We start from the raw sequence: 21,513 nt of genomic DNA on the forward strand, positions 1-21,513 counted from the left end.
GTTAATATGTTCTTGTTTATCCTTTCAGAACTCCATTTATTGGTGAGAATGGTGTCATATAAAACTTCTTATCTAGACTCAGGAGGCTGAGGCAGGAGAACTGCTTGAATCTGGGAGGCGGAGGCTGCAGCGAGCTGAGACCGCACCACTGCACTCCAGCCTGGGAGGCAGAGCGAGACTCCGTCTCAAAAAAAAAAAAAAGGAAAAAGAAAAAACTTCTTAGCCAGCCACAATGGCTCATGCTTGTAATCACAGCACTTCTGAAGGCCAAGGTGGGAAGAAGATCCCCCGAAGGCAGGAGTTTGAGACCAGCCTTGGCAACTCAGAGACCCGCCCCCCCATCTCTTATGTTTTTTCTTATGCTTTCTCTTGGACATTTCTTTATTATATTTCTTCCTCTTTTTACAAAACCATTGACTTATCTGTTTATCTGTCATGCCAAATTCAAATGAGAGTGATAAACTCTCTTGTATTGAGGGGCACCTGTTTAACTTCAACTTTGCCCAGAGAGTGTCCATGAGGGATTTGCTGACTAATCTTTTATTGGGATATTGTTTTTCATTTTCCCTTTCCCTTTTTTATTTTCCTGTTCATCTTCCAGCTCCTTTTCATTTTCCTCTTCTTTTTCTCCCTCTCTCTTTCTGCCTGCTTCTCCTCCTCCTTCTCTCCATTTCTGCTTTCCCTTTTGTTCATCTTCACTGTAATTTCCATTTGATTGTTCTGGATTTTGATCCCAAGGCATAGCTGGTTGTTTCTGTATAACAAGATCCCAACTCTTCAATTTTGTGAAGTTATCACCACCTTCCAGCCCTTGCTGATTTAGATCCATGATTGTTTTGCTTTGGGTCTTCTCTCTTAGAGGCTCTGTTTGATTTTTAGAAATAAAAAAATTCTCAGCCGAGCGCGGTGGCTCATGCCTGTAATCCCAGCACTTTGGGAGGCCGAGGCGGGCGGATCACGAGGTCAGGAGATCGAGACCATCCTGGCTAATACGGTGAAACCCTGTCTCTACTAAACATAGAAAAAATTAGCCGGGCGTGGTGGCGGGCGCCTATAGTCCCAGCTACTGGGGAGGCTGAGGCAGGAGAATGGCGTGAACCCAGGAGGCAGAGCTTGCAGTGAGCTGAGATTGCGCCACTGCACTCCAGCCTGGGCGACAGAGCAAGACTCCAAAAAGAAAAATTCTCAGCTCCAGATGATTTCACCTCATAAAAGTCACAATTGTAGGAACTGTACTGGCCAGTCTGAAAGGATCCAAGCTTCTGATTTTAATGAAAATATTTCCTGGCTGGGCTCAGTGGCTCATGCCTGTAATCCCAGCACTTGGGAAGCCCACGTGGGTGGATCATAAGGTCAGGAGTTTGAGACCAGCCTGGCCAATATGGTGAAACCCCATCTCTACTAAAAAATAAAAAATTAGCTAGATGTGGTGGCACGCGCCTATAGTCCCAGCTACTCGGGAGGCTGAGGCAGGAGAATGGCATGAACCAGGGAGGCGGAGGTTGCAGTGAGCTGAGATCTCACCACTGCACTCCAGCCTGGGCAACTGAGCGAGACTCCGTCTCAAGAAAAAGAAAAAAAAAATTTCAATGAGTTTGCTTCCACTAAAGCCAAGAAAGTAGAATTTAATAAATTCTAGTTTTGGTGTAAATAACATGTTTTAAACTTAATTGCTGTGAGTTATAATTTATCTATTTTTCGGCTGGGCGCGGTGGCTCACGCTTGTAATCCCAGCACTTTGGGAGGCCGAGGCGGGCGGATCACGAGGTCAGGAGATCAAGACCAAGGTGAAACCCCGTCTCTACTAAAAATACAAAAAATTAGCCGGGCATGGTGGCGGGCGCCTGTAGTCCCAGCTACTCAGGAGGCTGAGGCAGGAGAATGGCGTGAACCCGGGAGGCAGAGCTTGCAGTGAGCTGAGAACGTGCCACTGCACCCCAGCCTGGGCGACAGAGCGAGACTCCGTCTCAAAAAACAAACAAAACAAAACAAAACAAAAAAACAACCAAACAAACAAAAAATCATTCCTCTTGATAGCTGAATTTTTTGGTACCCCCTTAAATTTTGCACATGAAACAAGTGCCTCATTCACCCTACCCTATTCCCAGCCCTGCTCGAGGTCCTTAGGTGTAAGTAATCTATTTGATATGCCAGTGTTGTATAATACTTTTTTTAAAAAAGAGCTTCCTTTTGGCCAGAACTACCATCTTCCAGTAATTTGCCAAAATGATGACCACAAAGGGTAAGAGGCAAGGCACCTGATAGATGTTTTCCAGGCCTTTTAGAAAATGGCTGAGGTGGGAGGATCACTTGAGGTCAGGAGTTCGAGACCAGCCTGGCCAACATGGCAAAAACCCATCTCTACTAAAAATGCAAAAATTAGCTGGGCGTGGTGGCAGATGCGTGTAATCCAAACTACTCGGGAGGCTGAGGCAGGAGAATCACTTGAACCCAGGAGGTAGAGGTTGCAGTGAGCCAAGATCACGCCACTGCACTCCAGCCTGGGCAACAGAGCAAGACTCTGTCTCAAAAAAAAAGAAAACATGGAGTTGTTCCTTTGGCCACATACACACAAATCTATAAGAAAGGCGATATTATTAGCCGGGTGTGGTGGCGCGTGCCTGTAGTCCCAGCTACTCAGGAGGCTGAGGCAGGAGAATCACTTGAACCTGGGAGGTAGAAGTTGCAGTGAGCCGAGATCTCACCACTGCACTCCAGCCTGGGCAACAGAGCGAGACTCGGTCTCAAAAAAAAAAAAAAATATATATATATATATATATATTTCTTTTCTATATATAGAGAAAAATATATGTTCATTATGGACTATATATACTTCTATATACATTTTTATCTATATATTCTATATATAGATAAAAAATATATACATACACACACATATACAGACATCGAGGGAATGCGTACTATTCAAAAAGGAATGTCCCATAAGTGTTACCATGGCAAAACTGTAAGTGTCTACACTGTTAACCAGCATGCTGTTGGCATTGTAAACAAAGAAGCTAAGGGCAAGATTCTTGCCAAGAGAATTAATGTGCGGCTTGAGTACATTAAGCGCTCTAAGAGCCAAGTTAGCTTCCTGAAATGCATGGGGGAAAATGATCAGAAAAAGAAGGAAGCCAAAAAGAGAGGTACCTGGGTTCAATTCAAGTGCCAGGCTGCTCCACCCAGAGAAGCGTACTTTGTGAGAACCAATGGAAAGGAGTCTGGGCTGCTGGAACCTATCCCCTATGAGTTCAAGCATAATAGGTGCAAAAACATAAAAGACCTCTGGACTGTAAAAATGTTTCTCTTCATTAAGTAGAAGTGTGCTGTCCCCTCCCCCTAATAAAAATTAAAACAAATTTTAAAAGTGTCCTAATTCATTGTGTAATGTCTTTACTATTCAAATTTAATGTATTTCTTGCTGAAAGATGTGAGGTGGCTTATTGTGCAACAAATTACTCAATTGGCTAGAAACGGCCAGATATTATTTATGAAATATTTGTACTTGTTTGAAGATAGTCAGGCCTGGCATGGTGGCTCATGCCTGTAATCCCAGTTACTCGGGAGGCTGAGGCAGGGGAATCGCATGAACCCGGGAGACGGAGGCTGCAGTGAGCCGAGATCATGCCATTGCACTCCAGCCTGGGCAACAAGAGCAAAACTACGTCTCAAAAAAAAAAAAAAAGAAAAAAAGTCCATTTAAATCATCATGGAAGAAATAAAATAATTTACAAAAGTTAAAAAAAGGAAAAAGAATCTATTTGAGACTAGGGGATATCTGAAAGTACTGTAGTTGAAATATAAGTTTTTTATTCCTAAAAGTGGTTTCTATCACACCTCCCCACTTTTTAGTACAGAGTTTATAGTGCTGAAATGGAGAGAAATTTTGTTATTTCATTTTTTTAAATAATATGTATTTTTTTGAATAGGTAATTCATTCACGATTCAAAACTCAAAAGGCATAAAGAAAAGATACATGGCAAAAAGTCTCCCACCCCTACTCCCCAACCACCCAGTTCTTTTCCCCAGAGGCAATCAACATTAACAACATCCTTCAAGAGTTAATTAATGCTTATTCAAGCAAATATTCGTACATATATTTTAATCCCCTCCCCTTTTTACACAAATGGTAGTCTTTAATCTTGCTTTTTAAATTTAACAATATGTATTGGAGCTCATTCCATATCAGTTTATAAAGAAGTTTGTGATGGTTAATAATGAGTGTCAACCTGATTGGATTGAAGGATACAAAGTATTGAACCTGGGTGTGTCTGTGAGGGTGTTGCCAAAGCAGATTAACATTTGAGTCAGTGGGCTGCTATTCCTTGAAAATGGCAAGTGAGTCATGGCAGTAGTCGGGAAAAGTATATACTACATGGAAATGACTGCACTCCAGCCTTGGAAACAGGGCGAGATCTCATCTTTTTTTTTTTTTTTTTTTTAAAAAGGTATTGCAATGGGGAAAAATTGTTTTTTAAGAAAAGGACCATCGATTGTTTTCCATTATTCCATGTAAAGACTATTTTACATGGAGTTCATTGATTTGTTAACTTTAGAATTAAAATTCCTTATGGAGTTTATTGTAAATAAAGGGCAAGTTTTTGCTTGATTTCCTTCTGTTATCCCTAATGATCGTACATAGACTCACTTTCAGAGTGTGCTTGGTAAAACCTGGAAGCTTGAAGACGAGCCTTAGGCATCACTGGCAGTGCAGGTGGGTGACAACACGACAGTAGGAAGGCTTCCAGATACCAACCACCAGAGCAGCTTGGCTTTTCTGCTTTACATATCAGTCTTCTAAGTAAGATTTCATTTCATGAAAAGGGTCTGCTAATCCAATTCTTTTGTTTTACAACTGAGTTTTGAATTTTCTACCTTGAATATTTGAAATGAGGACTGTGTCATCAGTGCTAACAGTACCACCTGTCAAGGTTCTGAAAATGCATTTCTGAGATTGACAAAACAAACAAAAGCCCAAATTGTTGCCTTGGGGCTTACTAATCTCAGACAGGGGATTTGTTACACCTTTTCTTTTCCATTGTCTTTGTGCCCAGTAGTGTCAAAACACATAATTGGTGCTCAAGTTTACTGTATGAATCTGACAGACCTTTCTCATGACATATATTCGCTGAGCAAGCAATACTGTAAAGCAAAGACATTTAAGTTTGTGTGTACAAGTAATGAGAACACTTTAATACTAAATAGGGTAGGGCGCAGTGGCTCACGCCTGTAATCCCAGCACTTTGGAGGGCCGAGGCAGGTGGATCACGAGGTCAGGAGATCGAGATCAGGAGATCCTGGCCAACGTGGTGAAACCCCGTCTCTACTAAAAATACAAAAATTAGCTGGGTGTGGTGGTGTGTGCCTGTAATCCCAGCTACTCAGGAGGCTAAGGCAGAAGAATCGCTTGAACCCGGGAGGCAGAGATTGCAGTGAGCCGAGATTGTGCCACTGGCTTGGAGACAGAGCGAGACTCCGTCTCCAAAAAAAAAAAAACAAACTAAATAAGAAGCAATAATATAGTAATAAATAACATAATAAACATAATAATAAGGAAAAGACTAAAGAACCATTCCTATGACTTGAGGTTTTAAGAACAGATTTTCTTTTTATTTTTGAGGTAAGGTCTCATTGTCACCCAGGCTGGAGTGCAGTAACGTGATCGTGGGTCACTGCAGCCTCGACCTCCACAGGCTCAGGTGATCCTCTCACCTCAGCCTCCCATGTGTCTGGGACTACAGGTATGTGCCACCATGCCCAGCTAATTTTTGCATTTTTTGTAGAGATGGGGTCTTGGCATGTTGCCTAGACTGGTCTCAAGCAATCCTCCCACTTCAGCCTCCCAAAGTGCTGGGATTATAGATGTGAGCCTCTGTGCCTGGCCTCACATTAAATTTTGTAGGAAAAAAAAAGTCAACAGGGACATATAGTTACGAGGTATATGCATTTTAAAGTCTCTTTCCTGGATTTCAAAATGCCATTATTCTTACTACTACTGCTACTGTTACAACTTCTTCACCATGTGATGTTGCCCAAAGAGCAGCCAGACCCTCCTAAAATTAAGTTATATTACATCATTCATCTGTTAAAATCCCTCAAGTGGCTCCCCACCTTGCTTAGTAAAAGCCCAAAGTCCTTGCCATGGCCTACAAAGCCCCACATAATCAGTGCACACACACTCCTCACCCTGATCCATTGCATGTTTTTCTCCAGCCTTATTTCTTTGTTTTTTGTTGTTGAGATGGAGTCTCACTCTCTCACCCAGGCTGGAGCGGCTCACTGCAATCTCTGCCTCCTGGGTTCAAGCGGTTCTTCTGCTTCAGCTTCCCAAGTAGCTGGGATTACAGGCACCTGCCACTACGCCTGGCTAATTTTTGTATTTTTTGCAGAGACAGGGTTTCACCATGTTGGCCAGGCTGGTCGTGAACTCCTGACCTCAGGTGATCCAACCATCTCGGCCTCCCAAAGTGCTGGGATTACAGGCATGAGCCCACTGCACCTGGTCTCTCCAACCTTATTTCTTACCATTCTCTTTAACTCACTTTACTCCAGCTATAATGACCTCTTGACTGTTCTCCATGGCATCATGCATGCAGTTCCTACCTTGGGGCCTTTGGACTTACTGTTACTCCTGCCTGAAATGTTCTTCTCTCAGACACCCACAAGGTTTTGTGGGGGATTTTTGTTTGTTTGTTTTGAGACGGAGTCTTGCTCTGTCACCCAGGCTGGAGTGCAGTGGCGCAATCTCCGCTCACTGCAAGCTCCGCCTCCCGGTTTCATGCCATTCTCCTGCCTCAGCCTCCCAAGTGGCTGGGACTACAGGCGCCCGCCACCACGCCCAGCTAATTTTTTTTTTTTTGTATTCTTAGTAGAGACGGGGTTTCACCATGTTAGCCAGGATGGTCTCGATCTTCTGACCTCGTGATCTGCCTGCCTTGGCCTCCCAAAGTGCTGGGATTGCAAGCGTGAGCCACCTTGCCCGGCAACACCCACAAGGTTTGGTTGCTTAGTTCATCCAGATCTCTGTTGAAATGCCACCTCCCCAAGGAGGCCTTCTCAAACCATCTTATATAAAATAATCATACTCCATAAATATTCCCTAACACCCTTACTCTGCTGTTCCTCCATGGCACTTATTATATTGACATATTTATGTGTTTATTGTCTACCTCCCCTAACTAGACCACAAGCTCAAGGGCAGGGACTTTGTTTCTGTGCACTGCTGAAATCCTGTCACTAAAAACAATGGCACAGAGTATGAACTTAAATGTTTAACTGTTTTCATAATGATTTAAAAAAAATTCCAACTGGGTGCAGTGGCTCACACCTGTAATCCCAGACTTTGGGAGGCCAAGGGGGCAGATCATGAGGTCAGGAGTTTGAGACCAGCCTGACCAACATGGTGAAACCCCGTCTCTACTAAAAGTACAAAAATTAGTCAGGCATGGTGGCGTGCGCCTGTAATCCCAGCTACTCAGGAGGCTGAGGCAGGAGAATCACTTGAACCCGGGAGGTGGAGGTTGCAGTGAGCCGAGATCCCGCCACTGCACTCCAGCCTGGGCGACAGAGCAAGACTCCGTCTCAAAAAAAAAAAAAAAAAAAAAAAAGTCCTTGTAGCACCTTTATGGGGAAAATCTAAACAGGAACTTGAAGCTTTTAGAGATGTTCATTTCCCCAGATTTCATGGATTTGCACTAGAGGCTCCCAACAAGTAGGTCCATTTTAGGTCTATACTCCAGTCTACAAGGATTTGAAATAAGAGAATCCAGTCAATACAACCTCTACTGTACTCACGGACTTGACTGCCAGCACATAACCGCTTCCCTCCCCATCTCATCTCTCGGTTCTCTTTTCTCTCAAAAAGGTCAGGAACCCCTGGAATACTGTGCTGTACCTTACACAGAGCAGATACCCAGACTGACTGACTACATTTTAACCTTGGAATCAGCCCATGCTAAATCTCTCCGGGTTGCAGATAATAACTGCAATAGAATGCCTTCTCAATCACAGAGTTGAATCTTATATAGCTTTTATTTCACTGATCAAAAGAATGCAGTAAATGGAATCTACACTAATTAACATTAGGCATGCACCTCTATCTGAAACTGCTGTTAGCTTCTGATTGGCCTAAATCTTTATAACTTATTTAGGCACATCATTGAATTTTTTGTACCCTGATATACAGGGTAAGTTAATTTCTTCCTTGTGGCAGTCTAGTAATAAGAATTATGTTCACTGGCTAGATTCCTTTATAACTAAAGGCCTCTAGATTCTCAGGCTGCCTACCCTACCTTGAGACTATACTTAATACGGATATTTAAGCAAATCATCATATAGGAAAGGGAGATCATCAAGAAAACTGAAGTGTACGGTATAAACACTCTTACAGATATTTTTCTCCGGGATTGATAATCAAACACTAGATAAGGATACCAAATTATTCTTCCCCCACTTCTGCCCTTTCTGATAAACACAAGGATCTCCCCTGAAATCAGAAATGACTCCACACAAATGAGATTTTTACGTATGTGGTCCCACTATCAAAACTATAGGAAGCAGTTAATGGAGCTTTGAGAAAAGCATAGTCCCATGTACAGTAATATGCATCTAAATATAATTTTCCATTCACCTGTCAATTATTTTCACAAGATTAGCATTAAAAAATACAAGCAAACATATGACCCTTAAGCTTCACACACAAAAAATTGGTCTTTGTTCATTCTCAGATGACAGGATGTCCCAAGAGTAACAAAAGATGGGAGCCAATCCTCTCATAGCTGTTTCTTCAATCATCCCATCAACAGCTCTTCATTTCTTGAACTACCTTCCTTTTCCAAAGAGGTAATGCTGAGATCAGTCAGAAAGGCTTTCTGAGAAAACTGGCTTGGATTTCTGGGTCTGTTCCAGTCGATTCAAGATGAACTGGCTTGTATCAATGAAGCGCTCAACGCAGTTCACAAAACAGGCCTCAGCCCGACTGTCCAACTTTGGCCCAGGCTTGTCCATGCACTTCTCCTGCTCAGGACAAGATACAGAATCACAAAGGGAACTTGGAAAGAAAAAGACGGTTGGGGGCAGGGGTCCCTTTTTGTTGCTTAGAGAAAAAAAACTTTACTTAAAAATACTATCTGATATGTTAATGATAGTTCACATTTGGCAGCTGACCAAGTATATAGCAATGTTCTCTAGCCTTACATTAAATTCTTACAACAATCCTATGGAACAGATACTATTATAAATCCTCATATTACAAGGAGGAAAACTGTGGCACAGAGATACTTTGCCCAAAATCATAGGGCCAGAAAATGGCAGAGCTGGGATATTCCAGAGCAAGAAAATAGCAAAATACAAGTGAAGTAACCTTTCGATGAATTTGGTTGTAACTCCACAATGCTGTTTGCACTAAATGCCTTTAAGTTAACTACAGAATAAAAGGTTGAAAGGATAAATCATTACAGCAAGATACCCTAAAACCTACCACAGAAGAAAAAAAATATGACTTGAGATTCTATAACCTTGTCTACTTAAGCTAGAGATTCTTGAATCCTGTCATGATGAATGGAAAATTGAATGCATTTTCCTAAAGGGTTCATAGCTTACAGTTTTTTTTTTTTTTTTTTTTTTTTTGAGACAGAGTCTGGCTCTGTCACCCAGGCTGGAGTGCAGTGGCATGATCTCACTGTAACCTCCGCCAGGTTCAAGCCATTCTCGTGCCTCAGCTTCCTGAGTAGCTGAGATTACAGGCGGGTGCCACCCCGCCCAGCTAATTTTTTCTATTTTTAGTAGAGACAGGGCTTCGCCGTGTTGCCCAGACTGGTCTCGAACTCCTGACCTCAAGTGATCCACCCGCCTCCCAAAGTGCTGGGATTACAGGCATGAGCTACCGTGCCCGGCAGCTTACAGATTCTTGCAATAGTACTTAACCACACGCCCTCCTGGCCCCAAAGTAACGAATCACAGATATTTTTAAAAAAGAATCAAAGCACTCTGGTCCAAGGCAGACCAGAGTTAAGTAAGCATCTGGTAGGTGTTATAGTCCAGCAATACTGTAAGTTTATGGGAAAGGGCCTATGGAAACCAATGACTGTACATAGTTCAAGTTAAGTGGTTCAAAAATTTCGTTCATTATTCTCTGCCATGTACACAAGCCTCAGACCCTCTAATTCCAAGGAAAATTATCCTTGGCCTCTGAATTCTATGAATTGTGTACATTAAGGGAGATCTGTCCTTGGCAAGCAGAACACGTTGTTGTCAAGCTGCAAATGCCTTCCACCCTTTTGCCAAAGTCCCCTCACAGGGCAGGCTCAATTCCTCAACCTTCAGACCCGAAACGGCTTGGTATTACACAACAATCCAACAAGAAAACAAATAAGTATGTACGTTGGAAGAGATTACACCACTTTTATAGTTAGTGGGCTGGAGCCACTCATTTCTCAGCGGAGAGGGTTAGAACTGGGTAATGAAGGTAAATCCCGAGGAGTCCAGGAATAGCAGATTCACTGATTCACTGACTCTCTGGGACTCGGGCTGCCAAAAATAAAATCCCAGTACTGGGGGCTCCGATCAGTCTTGGTGACCAGCACTAGGCAGCTTCAACCTCGGGTGCCTGAAAGTGCTGGGTGTCCAGTGGCATAAGTCTTCTTTGATACCCAGTCCTCTGCACCAACAAAGCCGAGGTCCGGAATGACAGTCCCCAGAGAAGCGGAGTCACCCTTCTCCCATCCGGCTAGGCCACAGGAACCTGAGAAAATCAAGGGTTGCTGCCAGGTGCCCGCCCCCTCCCCGAATCCCCGACGTTGTCGCGAGTCCCGCGGTACAAGGACAGAGGGAAAGTAGGTACAGTGTTCAGGTCCCAGCCCCAGGCTCCTCACCCAACAAAGTTCAGTCATCTGGTGCACCAGCTGCTGGAAGCGCTGCTTTTGAGTCTCTACCTCGATGAAATGCTGCAACTGCGGGTCCACTGCACCCAAACCCGCCGCGGAGGAAGAGGAGGAGGAATCCATCCCAGGGCGACCACGCTTGCAGAGACGAACTCCGCACCGACCTTCACGTGTCTCCGGGACGGAACCGGAACCACAACTCACTGCCTCTGGGACCGCCCCCGTGAGTGCACTGCGTCGGCGCGAGGCAGGCCCCCAACTCCACCCCGCCGCCTCCCACGCTTTGGCGCCGGTGCTTAGTTCCCGGAGTCGGCGGGTCCCACTCCCTGGACCCCGCAATCCCGTAACCCTGCAACCCTGCGGTTGCGCCCAGCCTTGCGCCTTGAGATCGCAGGGCTTACAGCCCAGAGCCGAGGTGCCGTTGAGATGTTACTCCAAAAAGAAAAGAAAGGAGAAAAGGAAGTTACTTCAGACCACGTGATCCATTCCGTGCTGGCCCAACAGCTCCGCCCCTGTCCACTTCCAAATTGGCCCGCGTTTTCTGAGCTACCAGAGTTGTGCACTGGGTCGGTTAGCTGGCTGGGTCGGTTAGTTGGCTATCCTGGGCCCCTGGTTTTCGTTTTTTGATGGAGTTTTCCTCTCCCGACGTAGGGAAATGAGGCTATGGCAGTTTGTGCCCAACTTTCAGATTCATTCAAATAACATTGCATGGCTGCTGTGACAGGCACTGTTTTGGCTTAATGCATCTCTGATTCAGAGGCAGGAGTTAACAAGAGGGCTTAAACCCGGAGGATCCTGTCGAGTTCTCAGTGTAGGAATATGCCAAACTAATGCCACACAGCAGCTTTCTGGAATACTGAGATAGGGCGCTTCAGGGAGGCTGCATGATTAATACAGATACCAAAGACTTTCAAGCTTTCTGGTAATTTTATTTTATCAAAACACCCTCCCCTCCCATCTTTATGACACCATTTCGTTCTTGCCAAGTTCGGCCCACCCCCACACACACACCCCCAAGCTCTACCAAATGCCTACTCAAAGAGCTGTCGGACCCCTTTGTGCGGCTATTTACATCCTCCCTCCTAAAAAATGTTTTCATTGCAAATTCAGTCTGTCTTAATTCTCTCGGGAAATTTCAGGCACGATAATTTCTTGGCCTTTGCTCAGAAGCCACTATCCCAGGGAATCAAAGAAGAGGTGCATTCCCAGATGTAGAGAGGGACCTTTTTGTATTGAGTGGGAGCACAAAGGCTCCAGGGCTCGTAAGCTTGGGATTTCCTCTGAGAAAGTGAAATTGGGGCTTGTGGAGAAGAGAAGTAGAACCAAGAAGCTTATTGGCGAGCTCAGGATTCTTCATCCATGACATCTAGAATATTGCTTAGAAGAATTTTGAAAGTGGGACGCTCATCTGCTTTCTAAAACCAAAGAAAAAGTAAAGTGTTAGAGTGGCTAGAATCCAGAATTCAAGGGAAATGCAATGAGTAAGCAGCAAATGTTTATTAAATATATGCTCTATGCCCAGTAGCATGCCCTGTCGATTACAAAAGGAAAAAAAAAAAAAAGAAATAGCAGCTCTCCATAAAGTCTTTGTGCACTTTTCATCTTTAGTAACTCAGGTTATTAGTGTGATAAGAACAATTTGCCAATTAAACTGACAATCACACTGATCAAAATTGAGGGCAAGTTCATTATGTAACTGTACACAACACATTCTTATTTTGGATCCTCAAGTGAAAAATGGCTACCAAACAAGTTCAAGTGGTTGGCAGAACAGAAATCCCATGTGATAATTTTTAGTGATTAATATTTCAAAACCACAGGCTGCATCACTGAGCAGGGATTCTGAGTACCTGGGACCTTTTTTTTTTTTTACCACTGTCTGGTAACAAAAAGACTAAGGGTTTTTTTTTTTTTTTTTTTTTTTGAGACAGAGTCTCACCCTGTTGTCCAGGCTGGAGTGCAGTGGTGTGAGCTCAGCTCACTGCCACCTCCCAGGTTCAAGCGATTCTCCTGCCTCAGCCTCCCAGGTAGCTGGGATTACAGGTGCACGCCATCACGCCCAGCTAATTTTCGTATTTTTAGTAGAGACCGGGTTTCACCATGTTGGTCAGACTAGTCTTGAACTCCTGACCTCAGGTGATTCACCCGCCTCAGCCTCCCAAAGTGCTGGTATTACAGGCGTGAGCCACCGCGCCCGGCCTAAGACTAAGGTTCTTTTTGATGGCCATGGCCCATAAGCCCCCGAGGTATTTGGTATTTAGTGGTTCAGGGAACATTCATGCCAGAATGCTCTCAATCTGTCAGAACCAATGGTCATCAATTTCTTGATTCCTTGACTCAGTGATTCTTAAACTTAGCTGAGTATCAGAATTTCCTGGGAAGTTTAAAAAGAGATTTCTGGGTTCCACTTTAGGCATACCTAATCAGAATTTCTGGAGAAAAGACCCAGTAATCTGAATTTTTTTTTGTGTGTGTGTGACACAGTCTCGCTCTGTCACTCAGGCCAGAGTGCAGTGGCGGGATCTCGGCTGACTGCAACCTCCGCCTCCTGGGTTCAAGTGATTCTCCTGCCTCAGCCTCCTGAGTAGCTGGGATTACAGGCACACACCACCACACCTGGTTAATTTTTGTATTTTTAGTAGAGACAGGGTTTCACCATGCTGGCCAGAATGGTCTCGATCTCCTGACCTCGTCATCCGCTTGCCTTGGCCTCCCAAACTGCTGGGATTACAGGCATGAGCCACCATGCCCAGCCAGTAATCTGCATTTTTAAGAGCTCCTTAGGGTTTCTGATATGCATCCAATTTTGACCACTGCTTTAAACAGGCTGTGGATAAAGTACCTGTCTGAAATCATTTTTAATTAGCAGAGTAAGAAGGTCCTGGTTGGGAGGGAGCATAGCCAATCACCCTTAATCCTACATCACACAGAAGAAAGGAGTCCTTCCTTTCTGCACTTTCTCTGTGATCTGTCATTTGTTCAAGGGAAACGAGCCATGCTCGGATCCAGATACCCACTTTTCACCTCACCAAGAGGGCTCCAGATTCACATATGCACTTGTTGGACACTCTGAAAAGTTGAGCATTTATTTCCTACTAGAAATTTAGGTTGCCAAGGATCTACTGAAAAGTAGAGAAGGCATCTTGGGAAGAACTCAAGGTAAGAGGAGCAAAGCAGTTTAATAGTAATAGGACAGATTTCCTTATTTCCAAAATACCACACCTACCCACATACCCCACAATGCACCATATTAAAAAGCAAAACAAAACAAAGCAAACAAAAAAACCCACTACCTGTTTTAGTTCCCTTTCAAACAGGAGGGTTTTAAAAAAAATCTCATTTATCCGGGCGCCGTTGCTCATGCCTGTAATCCCAGCACTTTGGGAGACAGAGGCAGGCGGATCACGAGGTCAGGAAATCGAGACCATCCTGGCTAACACAGTGAAACCCCGTCTCTACTAAAAATACAAAAAATTAGCTGGGCGTGGTGGTGGACGCCTGTAGTCCCAGCTACTTGAGAGGCTGAGGCAGGAGAATGGTGTGAACCTGGGAGGCAGAGCTTGCAGTGAGCCGAGATCATGCCACTGCACTCCAGCCTGGGTGCCAGTGCAAGACTCGGTCTCAAAAAAAAAAAAAAAATCTCATTTAGGACCCCAGCCAGAAATGGTTGGCAGCTAATAAAGTAGAAGAAAGGGCCAATGACACACAAAGGAATGAACAAACTTTCATAACTTTTCTTTTGTAATGCCCATTGACTTGTCTGAGTGCCTCTGGCTGCCTGCTTATGTTAGATGACATGGCCCCACAACACCTCACTCCCTAAAGCTGAGTTGGCATTGGAGTGTACTAATGACACTCTAGTGTGAATTGGAGTGGGCCTGGGAAAGCCTCTGGCCATCAGATGATCAAGGTGCAGGCCAAGGTCAGAGAATGTGTGCAAGGCCTGGCATGGTGGTTCACGCCTCTAATCCCAGCACTTTGGGAGGCCGAGGTGGGCAGATCATTTGAGGCCAGGAGTTCGAGATCAGCCTGGTCAACATGGCGAAATGCCATCTCTACTAAAAATACAAAATTGGCCAGGCGCGGTGGCTCACGCCTGTAATCCCAGCACTTTGGGAGGCCGAGGTGGGTGGATCACCTGAGGTCAGGAGTTCAAGACCTGCCTGGCCAACATGGTGAAATGCTGTCTCTACTAAAAATGCAAAAATTAGCTGGGCACGGTGGCATGTGCCTGTAGTCCCAGCTACTCAGGAAGCTAAAGCAGGAGAATCACTTGAACCCAGGAGGCAGAGGTTGCAGTGAGCCAAAATCGCACCACTGCACTCCAGCCTGGGTGACAGAGCGAGACTGTGTCACCAAAAAAAAAAAAAAAAAAAAAAAAAAAAAAATTAGCTCGGTGTGGTGGTGCACGCCTGTAATCCCAGCTACTTGGCAGGCTGAGACATGAGAATCGCTTGAATCTGGGAGGTGAAGTTTGCAGTAAGCCGAGATCGCGCCACTGTACTCCAACCTGGGTGAAAGAGACCTTGTCTCAAATTAAAAAAAAAAAAAAAGGAAAAAAAGAGAATGTGTGCAGCTATCAGTCTGTGGCTGAATGGCCAGCTAAATGGGCAAGTAGATTCAAGGAAATAATTTAAGAGGTCATAATAAAGCACTTACCTCATGCCAACAACTGTACATGATGGTATATACCTTCTCTGAAGCCAGATGAGGCCTGTAGAGACGTAGGCCTTGGGCAATGTGTTCAGCAGTCTCACTGTTAGTAAATCTCTCATATGGCATCTTCCCCAGGGAGTAAATTTCCCACATCAAAACCCCTAGAAGATGAAAAAAATTATTAAATTGGTTTGCAGTGTTTTTGGATAGCAGGGGTCCTAGTCTTCCTAGATCAACCTCAAAGATTAGAATCAGTTGGTTCCCCGCTCTGTGCTTTTTACATTTTGCCCAAATTTCTGCTATAGTACTGACCACACTAGATGGAGATCAGGGTCGTACTAGACTATTAACTCCTCTAGAAGAGAGACAGCATCTTATTTGTCTTTGTAGTTATAGGGTCTGGCAGAGTGCCTGGTACATAATCAGTATTCAGAAGCTGTTGAAAACTGAATGAATTGTTTTCCTTAACATGGTTTAAGTTCTAAAAAGGCAGAGATCATGTCCAGTTTAGTTTTCATCCTCAGAAACCCCTGTGGTGGCTGACACACAGTAAGCACTCCCCAAGGATTGGATGAATGAAAGCAAGAACAATCTCTCTGTGGAGGTTGCAAAGTGTGAATTTTCCCATTGCATTTCTTATCCTTTGAGCTGTATAATCTGTGTAATCTTATCCACTTACCAAAAGCCCAAATGTCAGATTTGCTGCTGAACTTGCTATACATCAGGACTTCCGGTGGGGACCACCGGACTGGAAATTTGGAGCCTACTGAGCTTGTGTATTCATCATCCAAGACATACCTGCAAGGGATTCAGGACTTGTTGTCATTAGGATTTGGAGAGCTTGGAATTTGCTTACGTTTTCTTGGCACGGTCACAAGAGTGTCACAAACACACACAGCCTTCCTCAAAAGTCTCTCCTCCTCAACTAGTGTCTTCTACAAATGTTACTTTTAACGAATTTCCTGTTTTTGTATCTGATTGAGCTTTCCTGATTGGCAATATGGTTACAAGAAGGATGAAGTGAAATAAGATCTAGTAGGTACTCCCTTCCTCTTCTCTATCCACCTTTCCTTTCTCTGCTCTTCTCCTTCCCTTCCTTTTATCTGCAGTTGTCACTGGAAATTAGACTGATTAAGAAAGAAGGAGGAATGGAGTAAAGTCATCAGGATTAATAGATCAAGATAAGGTATTGGGGAAATAGATTGAAAAAAGAGGAGGTAGAGATAAAGGGAGAAAGGAAGGAAAGGGATATGACAATAAAACAAAAGGATGAAAGAGGTGGCTTAAATAACTCAGAGGAAGAAAAAGAATAGAAAGATCAGCAGAAAACACTAGAATGAGAAAAAAAAAGAAAAGGAGAGGATTAAAACTATAACACCTACCCACCTACCCATGTTTCATACTGTGCTATTTTTACTTCTGGAGGGAAAGATGAAAAAGGCACACTCACCTGGACAGGCCGAAATCAGATACTTTAACAACTCCTTGATCGTTTACCAAACAGTTTCGAGCTGCCTGTAGTGCAAACAGAGACCAGTGAGACTCCGTCCCCAGCACAGAGGTTAAAGGCACAAAGCTTCTGTTGACCAGTAGAATGAAGCCAGGGAAGCTTCATCTCCTTCGACTACAGACACCTTCCCACCTAACAGGAATCTGTTGATGCCACCAAGAAATCGTGATTCATTTCCACCACGTGGAAAGCAACCTACTGTGTAGTCCTAGGTAAAGCACTGAGGACATACAGAACGATTGCATTCTCATGGGCAATTCCACACCACCCCATTCCCTCACTGATATGCTGAAACAATTAAGGGAGAGGCTGGGTGCAGTGGCTCATGCCTGTAATCCTAACACTTTGGGAGGCCGAGGTGGGTGGATCACCTGAGGTCAGGAGTTCAAGACCAGTCTGGCCAACATGGCGATACCCCGTCTACTAAAAATACAAAAATTAGCTGAGCATGGTGGTGGGCGCCTGTGATCCTAGCTACTTGGGAGTCTGAGGCAAGAGAATTGCTTGAACCTGGGAGGCGGAGTTTGCAGTGAGCCGAGATGGTGCCATTGCACCCTAGCCTGGGCAACAGAGCGAGACTCCATCTCAAAACAAAACAAAACAAAACAAAACAGACAAAAAAACAAAGAAAGGAGAGTGAGAAGTAAGTTTGTTTTGCTTTCTGCTTTTCTGCCAGTGAGACTAGGACGATTTGAGCCTTGGCCTGACTGAGAGAAACAGGGGCGCAAACTCTGATTCTTACAGGGGCCAGGCAAGTTAAGTAAGAGTGAAGTGAAGTGGATGGAGATTGCAGGAAATGGAGAGTACATGCCTGGTCTAAAGGAAAGGAGGCGGTTCCTGAGAATGCGGACCTGGTATTTCCAGATGGTCTAGATTTTCAAGAGAAGCTGGAAATTCCAGGGTTTTTTTTTTTTAAGCGAAATGTTTCTTTTTAAGGGTTTGCTAATTATTATATAACATAAAAAAAAAAACACACATATGGGCCAAATGCATCCACAGGCCCCAGTATGTGACTCTGAAGGAACCAAATGATGACCCCATGCCAGGAGCAGTCCCATTGGGAAGCACAGTCCCTTCTGTTGCAAATCCAGAATGGCCACTGAAAGACCCCACCATTTTCTTGTGGGTGGTAGGGGGTTGGGAGCGAGTGACTGCTCTGATTCTCACCACGGCAGACTTCATGGAGCCGAGGCTGGAGATATTTGATGGGGTCAGCACTGGGGCAGAGGCACACCTAACTTATAGTATTTTCTAGATAAAATTGAAATGATGGCACCAGCAGCCCCCCTCAACCATGTATGATATATCTTCCACTGCTACTTCCACCCCATCAGCCCTTGGTCCTAGGCCAATCCTTCTAAGGTCCCACCAGGTCTCGGTGAAGGAACTGCTTTGATTCCAGGTATTCCATGGCTTCACAGACATCCTTGCACATCTCCAGCAGCTGCTGAGTCTGGAAGCGGTGGCGCATCTCCCTCAGGTAGTTCAGGAGGCAGCCATTGGCCATGTACTCAGTGATGATGAAGATAGGGCGCTGCTTGGTGCAGACGCCATACAACTGCACCAGCTTCTCATGGGAAAGATTCCTACAGGAAAGGCAAGGAACTAGTCTTCCCCTTTTGGCTCTGCATACTAGCAATAAAGGGGCTGGGGAGGAAGGGGTTGACCTGGGAGTAGAGCATCAGATAAGGGGTCACACCAGAAAGTTTATTTTCCTCTTTCCCACCCTAAATCTCAAAAGTGCTTAATATGTGGAAGTAAGCAGGGATCTGGAGCCCATAAATTGAAAAAGAAACGAGTCCAGGAATGAAAGAACGCTAAGGCTAAATTAGAATCTGTCTTTCTCTTGAAAGTTTAATTTTCTACATCTACCCCCAAATGCTACTGAGATGGTACACACCCATGATCACCACTATTCTCAACCAATATCTAAGGCACAGAAACTATTATCTTAGCAGTTAGGACTACCGCCAGTTAAAGGTAAACTTCAGTCCCTCGTCCCAAACCTCTCTTACTGTAAGTCATCTTTAAGCCTCAGTGGGTTGTTGTGTGAATTCCTAGACTCCAGCAAATAGATTGAGAATTGAGTTTGGGCTATAACTCACATCATGACTTTGGCTTCTTCAATGAATTCATCTTCAGACATGGAGCCTTCTTTGATCATCTTGATGGCCACGTCATACTGGCCTCTCCATTTCCCATACTTCACTACCCCAAATTGTCCAGTCCCCAGCTCCTTCAAGAAGGTCAGGTCCTTTGGATCAATTTCCCATGATCCTAACAACAAATTCTTGGTGTGATTCTTTGGGGTCATGAATGTATAATTCTTACAATAGATAAAAATCCCTACTGGGGTAGAAATAGGAAAACTAGTAAAAGGGAAATTTTTAGAAGTACTAATCTGTCTTTGCTTAAGTCAATCTCAGAAACAGGGGATTCACTGGTTAGAGGAATCTGGGAATTTTAGGTTCAAGGTGGCCATAAGGCAAGAAGATAGACTAAGCAACCTCCCCAAATCCCTTTATGATTATGTTAGTGATGGTAGTTAATGAACTCAGGGATAGTACTGAAAATTTTCCCACAATTAAAAATAAAAGACAAAAAGACCCAGGACAACGACAAAGCCCTTTATGAATCTGTGTTTTTGCAGTCCCAGTAGTAGCCACTAGAGGAAGAAAATCAGTGAATAACTTTTACTTGGATCTGTCTTGAGCGTCCTTGAGGCAGCTGCTGCAGAACAGTGTACCTCAAGGACACTCCCCAAGGCAAGGCCAGCAAAGGTAGTTTTTGCAACTGGCCAGTCCACCCTACCCCAGAGAAATAAGGAGTTACCATATCCTAGGCCTGCAGTGGAAGGTGCATTCTTGTTTTGTTGAGACACTGGATATTTGAGCCTGGATATGAGTCCTGAAACAGAGAGAGAGGTCATGCTGTTGGTGTGCTGTAGGAGGTGGGATGCCTCACATATCCTCACTTAAAGCCTCACACTTCCGGTGTGTATCTTTCTAGTACACTTTGAATCCCAGAAGACCTCCATGAACCCACATATTTCCAGAGGTTTCTCCTTTCACAAAATACTTTTCAGGGACAAAAAAGAGAAAATACTAATTGAAATACGCTGCCTAACTGAATATATTCCCACCTCCCAGCCCACGCTTAGCTCACATCCTACCTTCTTGATGAAGCTGTTCCCCCATATCCATGCCCTCACTAATCTCTCAGTTTTTAGAAATTTTACAGTGCTTAGAAACTTTCTTCTGATATTGTCTAACCTGTATGTTCTTTGAGGACAAGGACCTCGACTCAGAATGTTCCTGTGTTCTCCTCTAGAGCTGAGGAAATCGCTGAGTACACAGTAGGAACTCGATGAATACTTGCTGATGAATCAGTCACCAGCCTCTTTTGTGTCTTAACACTGAGCATCAATCACCAAATAAAGAGGCAGTCCCTGTTGGGTGTAGGTCTGCCTCTGACCACCTCTTTACCAGCTTCTAGCCAGTATCACAGGGATTTCCTTTCACAGCGAATTCACACTGTCCTGTGAGGTGGATTCTTCCTCTTATCACCTTGTCCTGCATTGCTTATCCTGGTGTCTGTGACTCCCTTCTCAGTTGCCCCGGCACTCACCTGCAGAGTTGTGCTGATGGTAGTTAATGAGCTCAGGGATGGTGCTGAAAAGGTGCTTCTCAGCCAGGTAATACTGGCTCTGAGGTGTGGAACACACAACATAATGACGTATCACCCCTTGAGGGTCCCTGAAGAAGTGGATGCTTAGTCAGTAACTTGGGCACAAAGGTCAACAGAACCCAGGAAGTGAAGTGAGATGAGTTTTGAGTTTCAGAGACAGAGGAAGTGGGACGGGCACACCATCAAGGAGCTATTAGGAGGGTACCCCTGTTCTTTATCCTCAGGGCCTTGGAATAGTAGTACTCACCCTGTGGATTTAGCAAACACAGACACTGTATATTTGCCAGCTTTGCTGGAGTCTCTGACAATGAAACCTCCTTCTTTCCCCTGAAACAACGAAAAAGAAGCTGTCTGTAGGAGGAAGTGGTGCTCACACCTGCATCCCACCTGCCCAAACTTGAGAGAGAAAATAGAACAACCCCTGATTTTACTGCCAAGTTCCACGCTTGAGCTACAGCCTCATTGCTTTTAATATTAAAAGGTGCAGGCCGGGCGTGGTGGCTCATGCCTGTAATCTCAGCACTTTGGGAGGCCGAGGTGGGCAGATCACCTGAGGTCAGGAGTTCGAGACCAGCCTGGCCAACATGGTGAAACCCCGTCTCTGCTAAAAATACAAAAATTAGTCGGGCGTGGTGGCATGTGCCTGTAATCCCAGCTACTTGGGAGGCTGAGGTAGGAGAATCGCTTGAACCCGGGAGGCGGAGGTTGCAGTGAGCCCAGATCATGCCACTGCACTCCAGCCTGGGTGACAGACCGAGAGTCCGTCTCAGAAAAACAAAA

At 44.6% G+C, this 21,513-nt stretch overlaps 2 protein-coding genes and 1 pseudogene across 3 annotated transcripts in view; all 3 read right to left on the reverse strand.

The window, feature by feature from the left end:
• Positions 1-299: 299 nt before the first annotated feature.
• LOC100583334 lies at positions 300-6,976 on the reverse strand (annotated as a pseudogene).
• A 1,031-nt stretch (positions 6,977-8,007) lies between these two features.
• TIMM8A (translocase of inner mitochondrial membrane 8A) lies at positions 8,008-11,325 on the reverse strand. The gene is made up of 2 exons (XM_003276465.2): positions 10,872-11,325; positions 8,008-9,015 (listed from the first exon to the last, which is right to left on the reverse strand). The coding sequence occupies exons 1-2, from the start codon at positions 11,001-11,003 to the stop codon at positions 8,854-8,856; spliced, it is 294 nt and encodes a 97-aa protein (XP_003276513.1). The 5' UTR covers positions 11,004-11,325; the 3' UTR covers positions 8,008-8,853.
• Positions 11,326-11,788: 463 nt separating this feature from the next.
• The window catches only part of BTK (Bruton tyrosine kinase), a 37,359-nt gene continuing 27,634 nt past the window's right edge, over positions 11,789-21,513 (reverse strand). Inside the window, exons 10-18 of one of the 2 annotated variants that reach the window (XM_030807523.1) lie at positions 20,981-21,060; positions 20,674-20,801; positions 19,879-19,953; positions 19,152-19,323; positions 18,416-18,632; positions 16,987-17,051; positions 16,216-16,334; positions 15,540-15,697; positions 11,789-12,295 (exon numbers count right to left, since the gene is read on the reverse strand). In XM_030807523.1, the coding sequence (XP_030663383.1) occupies positions 12,224-12,295; positions 15,540-15,697; positions 16,216-16,334; positions 16,987-17,051; positions 18,416-18,632; positions 19,152-19,323; positions 19,879-19,953; positions 20,674-20,801; positions 20,981-21,060 (1,086 nt within the window). In that variant the 3' untranslated portion in view covers positions 11,789-12,223. The remainder of the gene's footprint in view (positions 12,296-15,539; positions 15,698-16,215; positions 16,335-16,986; positions 17,052-18,415; positions 18,633-19,151; positions 19,324-19,878; positions 19,954-20,673; positions 20,802-20,980; positions 21,061-21,513) is intronic. The other variant, XM_012498938.2, reaches the window with a different exon arrangement.

This window comes from Nomascus leucogenys, chromosome X, assembly GCF_006542625.1.
Source record: "Nomascus leucogenys isolate Asia chromosome X, Asia_NLE_v1, whole genome shotgun sequence".
Taxonomy (NCBI): domain Eukaryota; kingdom Metazoa; phylum Chordata; class Mammalia; order Primates; family Hylobatidae; genus Nomascus; species Nomascus leucogenys.

Excerpts from the sequence above, each read along its gene's own strand:
- TIMM8A (XM_003276465.2), bottom strand. The coding sequence starts at position 11,003 with ATGGATTCCTCCTCCTCTTCCTCCGCGGCGGGTTTGGGTGCAGTGGAC. Across the intron at positions 9,016-10,871 it reads AGATGACTGAACTTTGTTGG|GAGAAGTGCATGGACAAGCC; the intron begins GTGAGGAGCCTG and ends TGTCCTGAGCAG.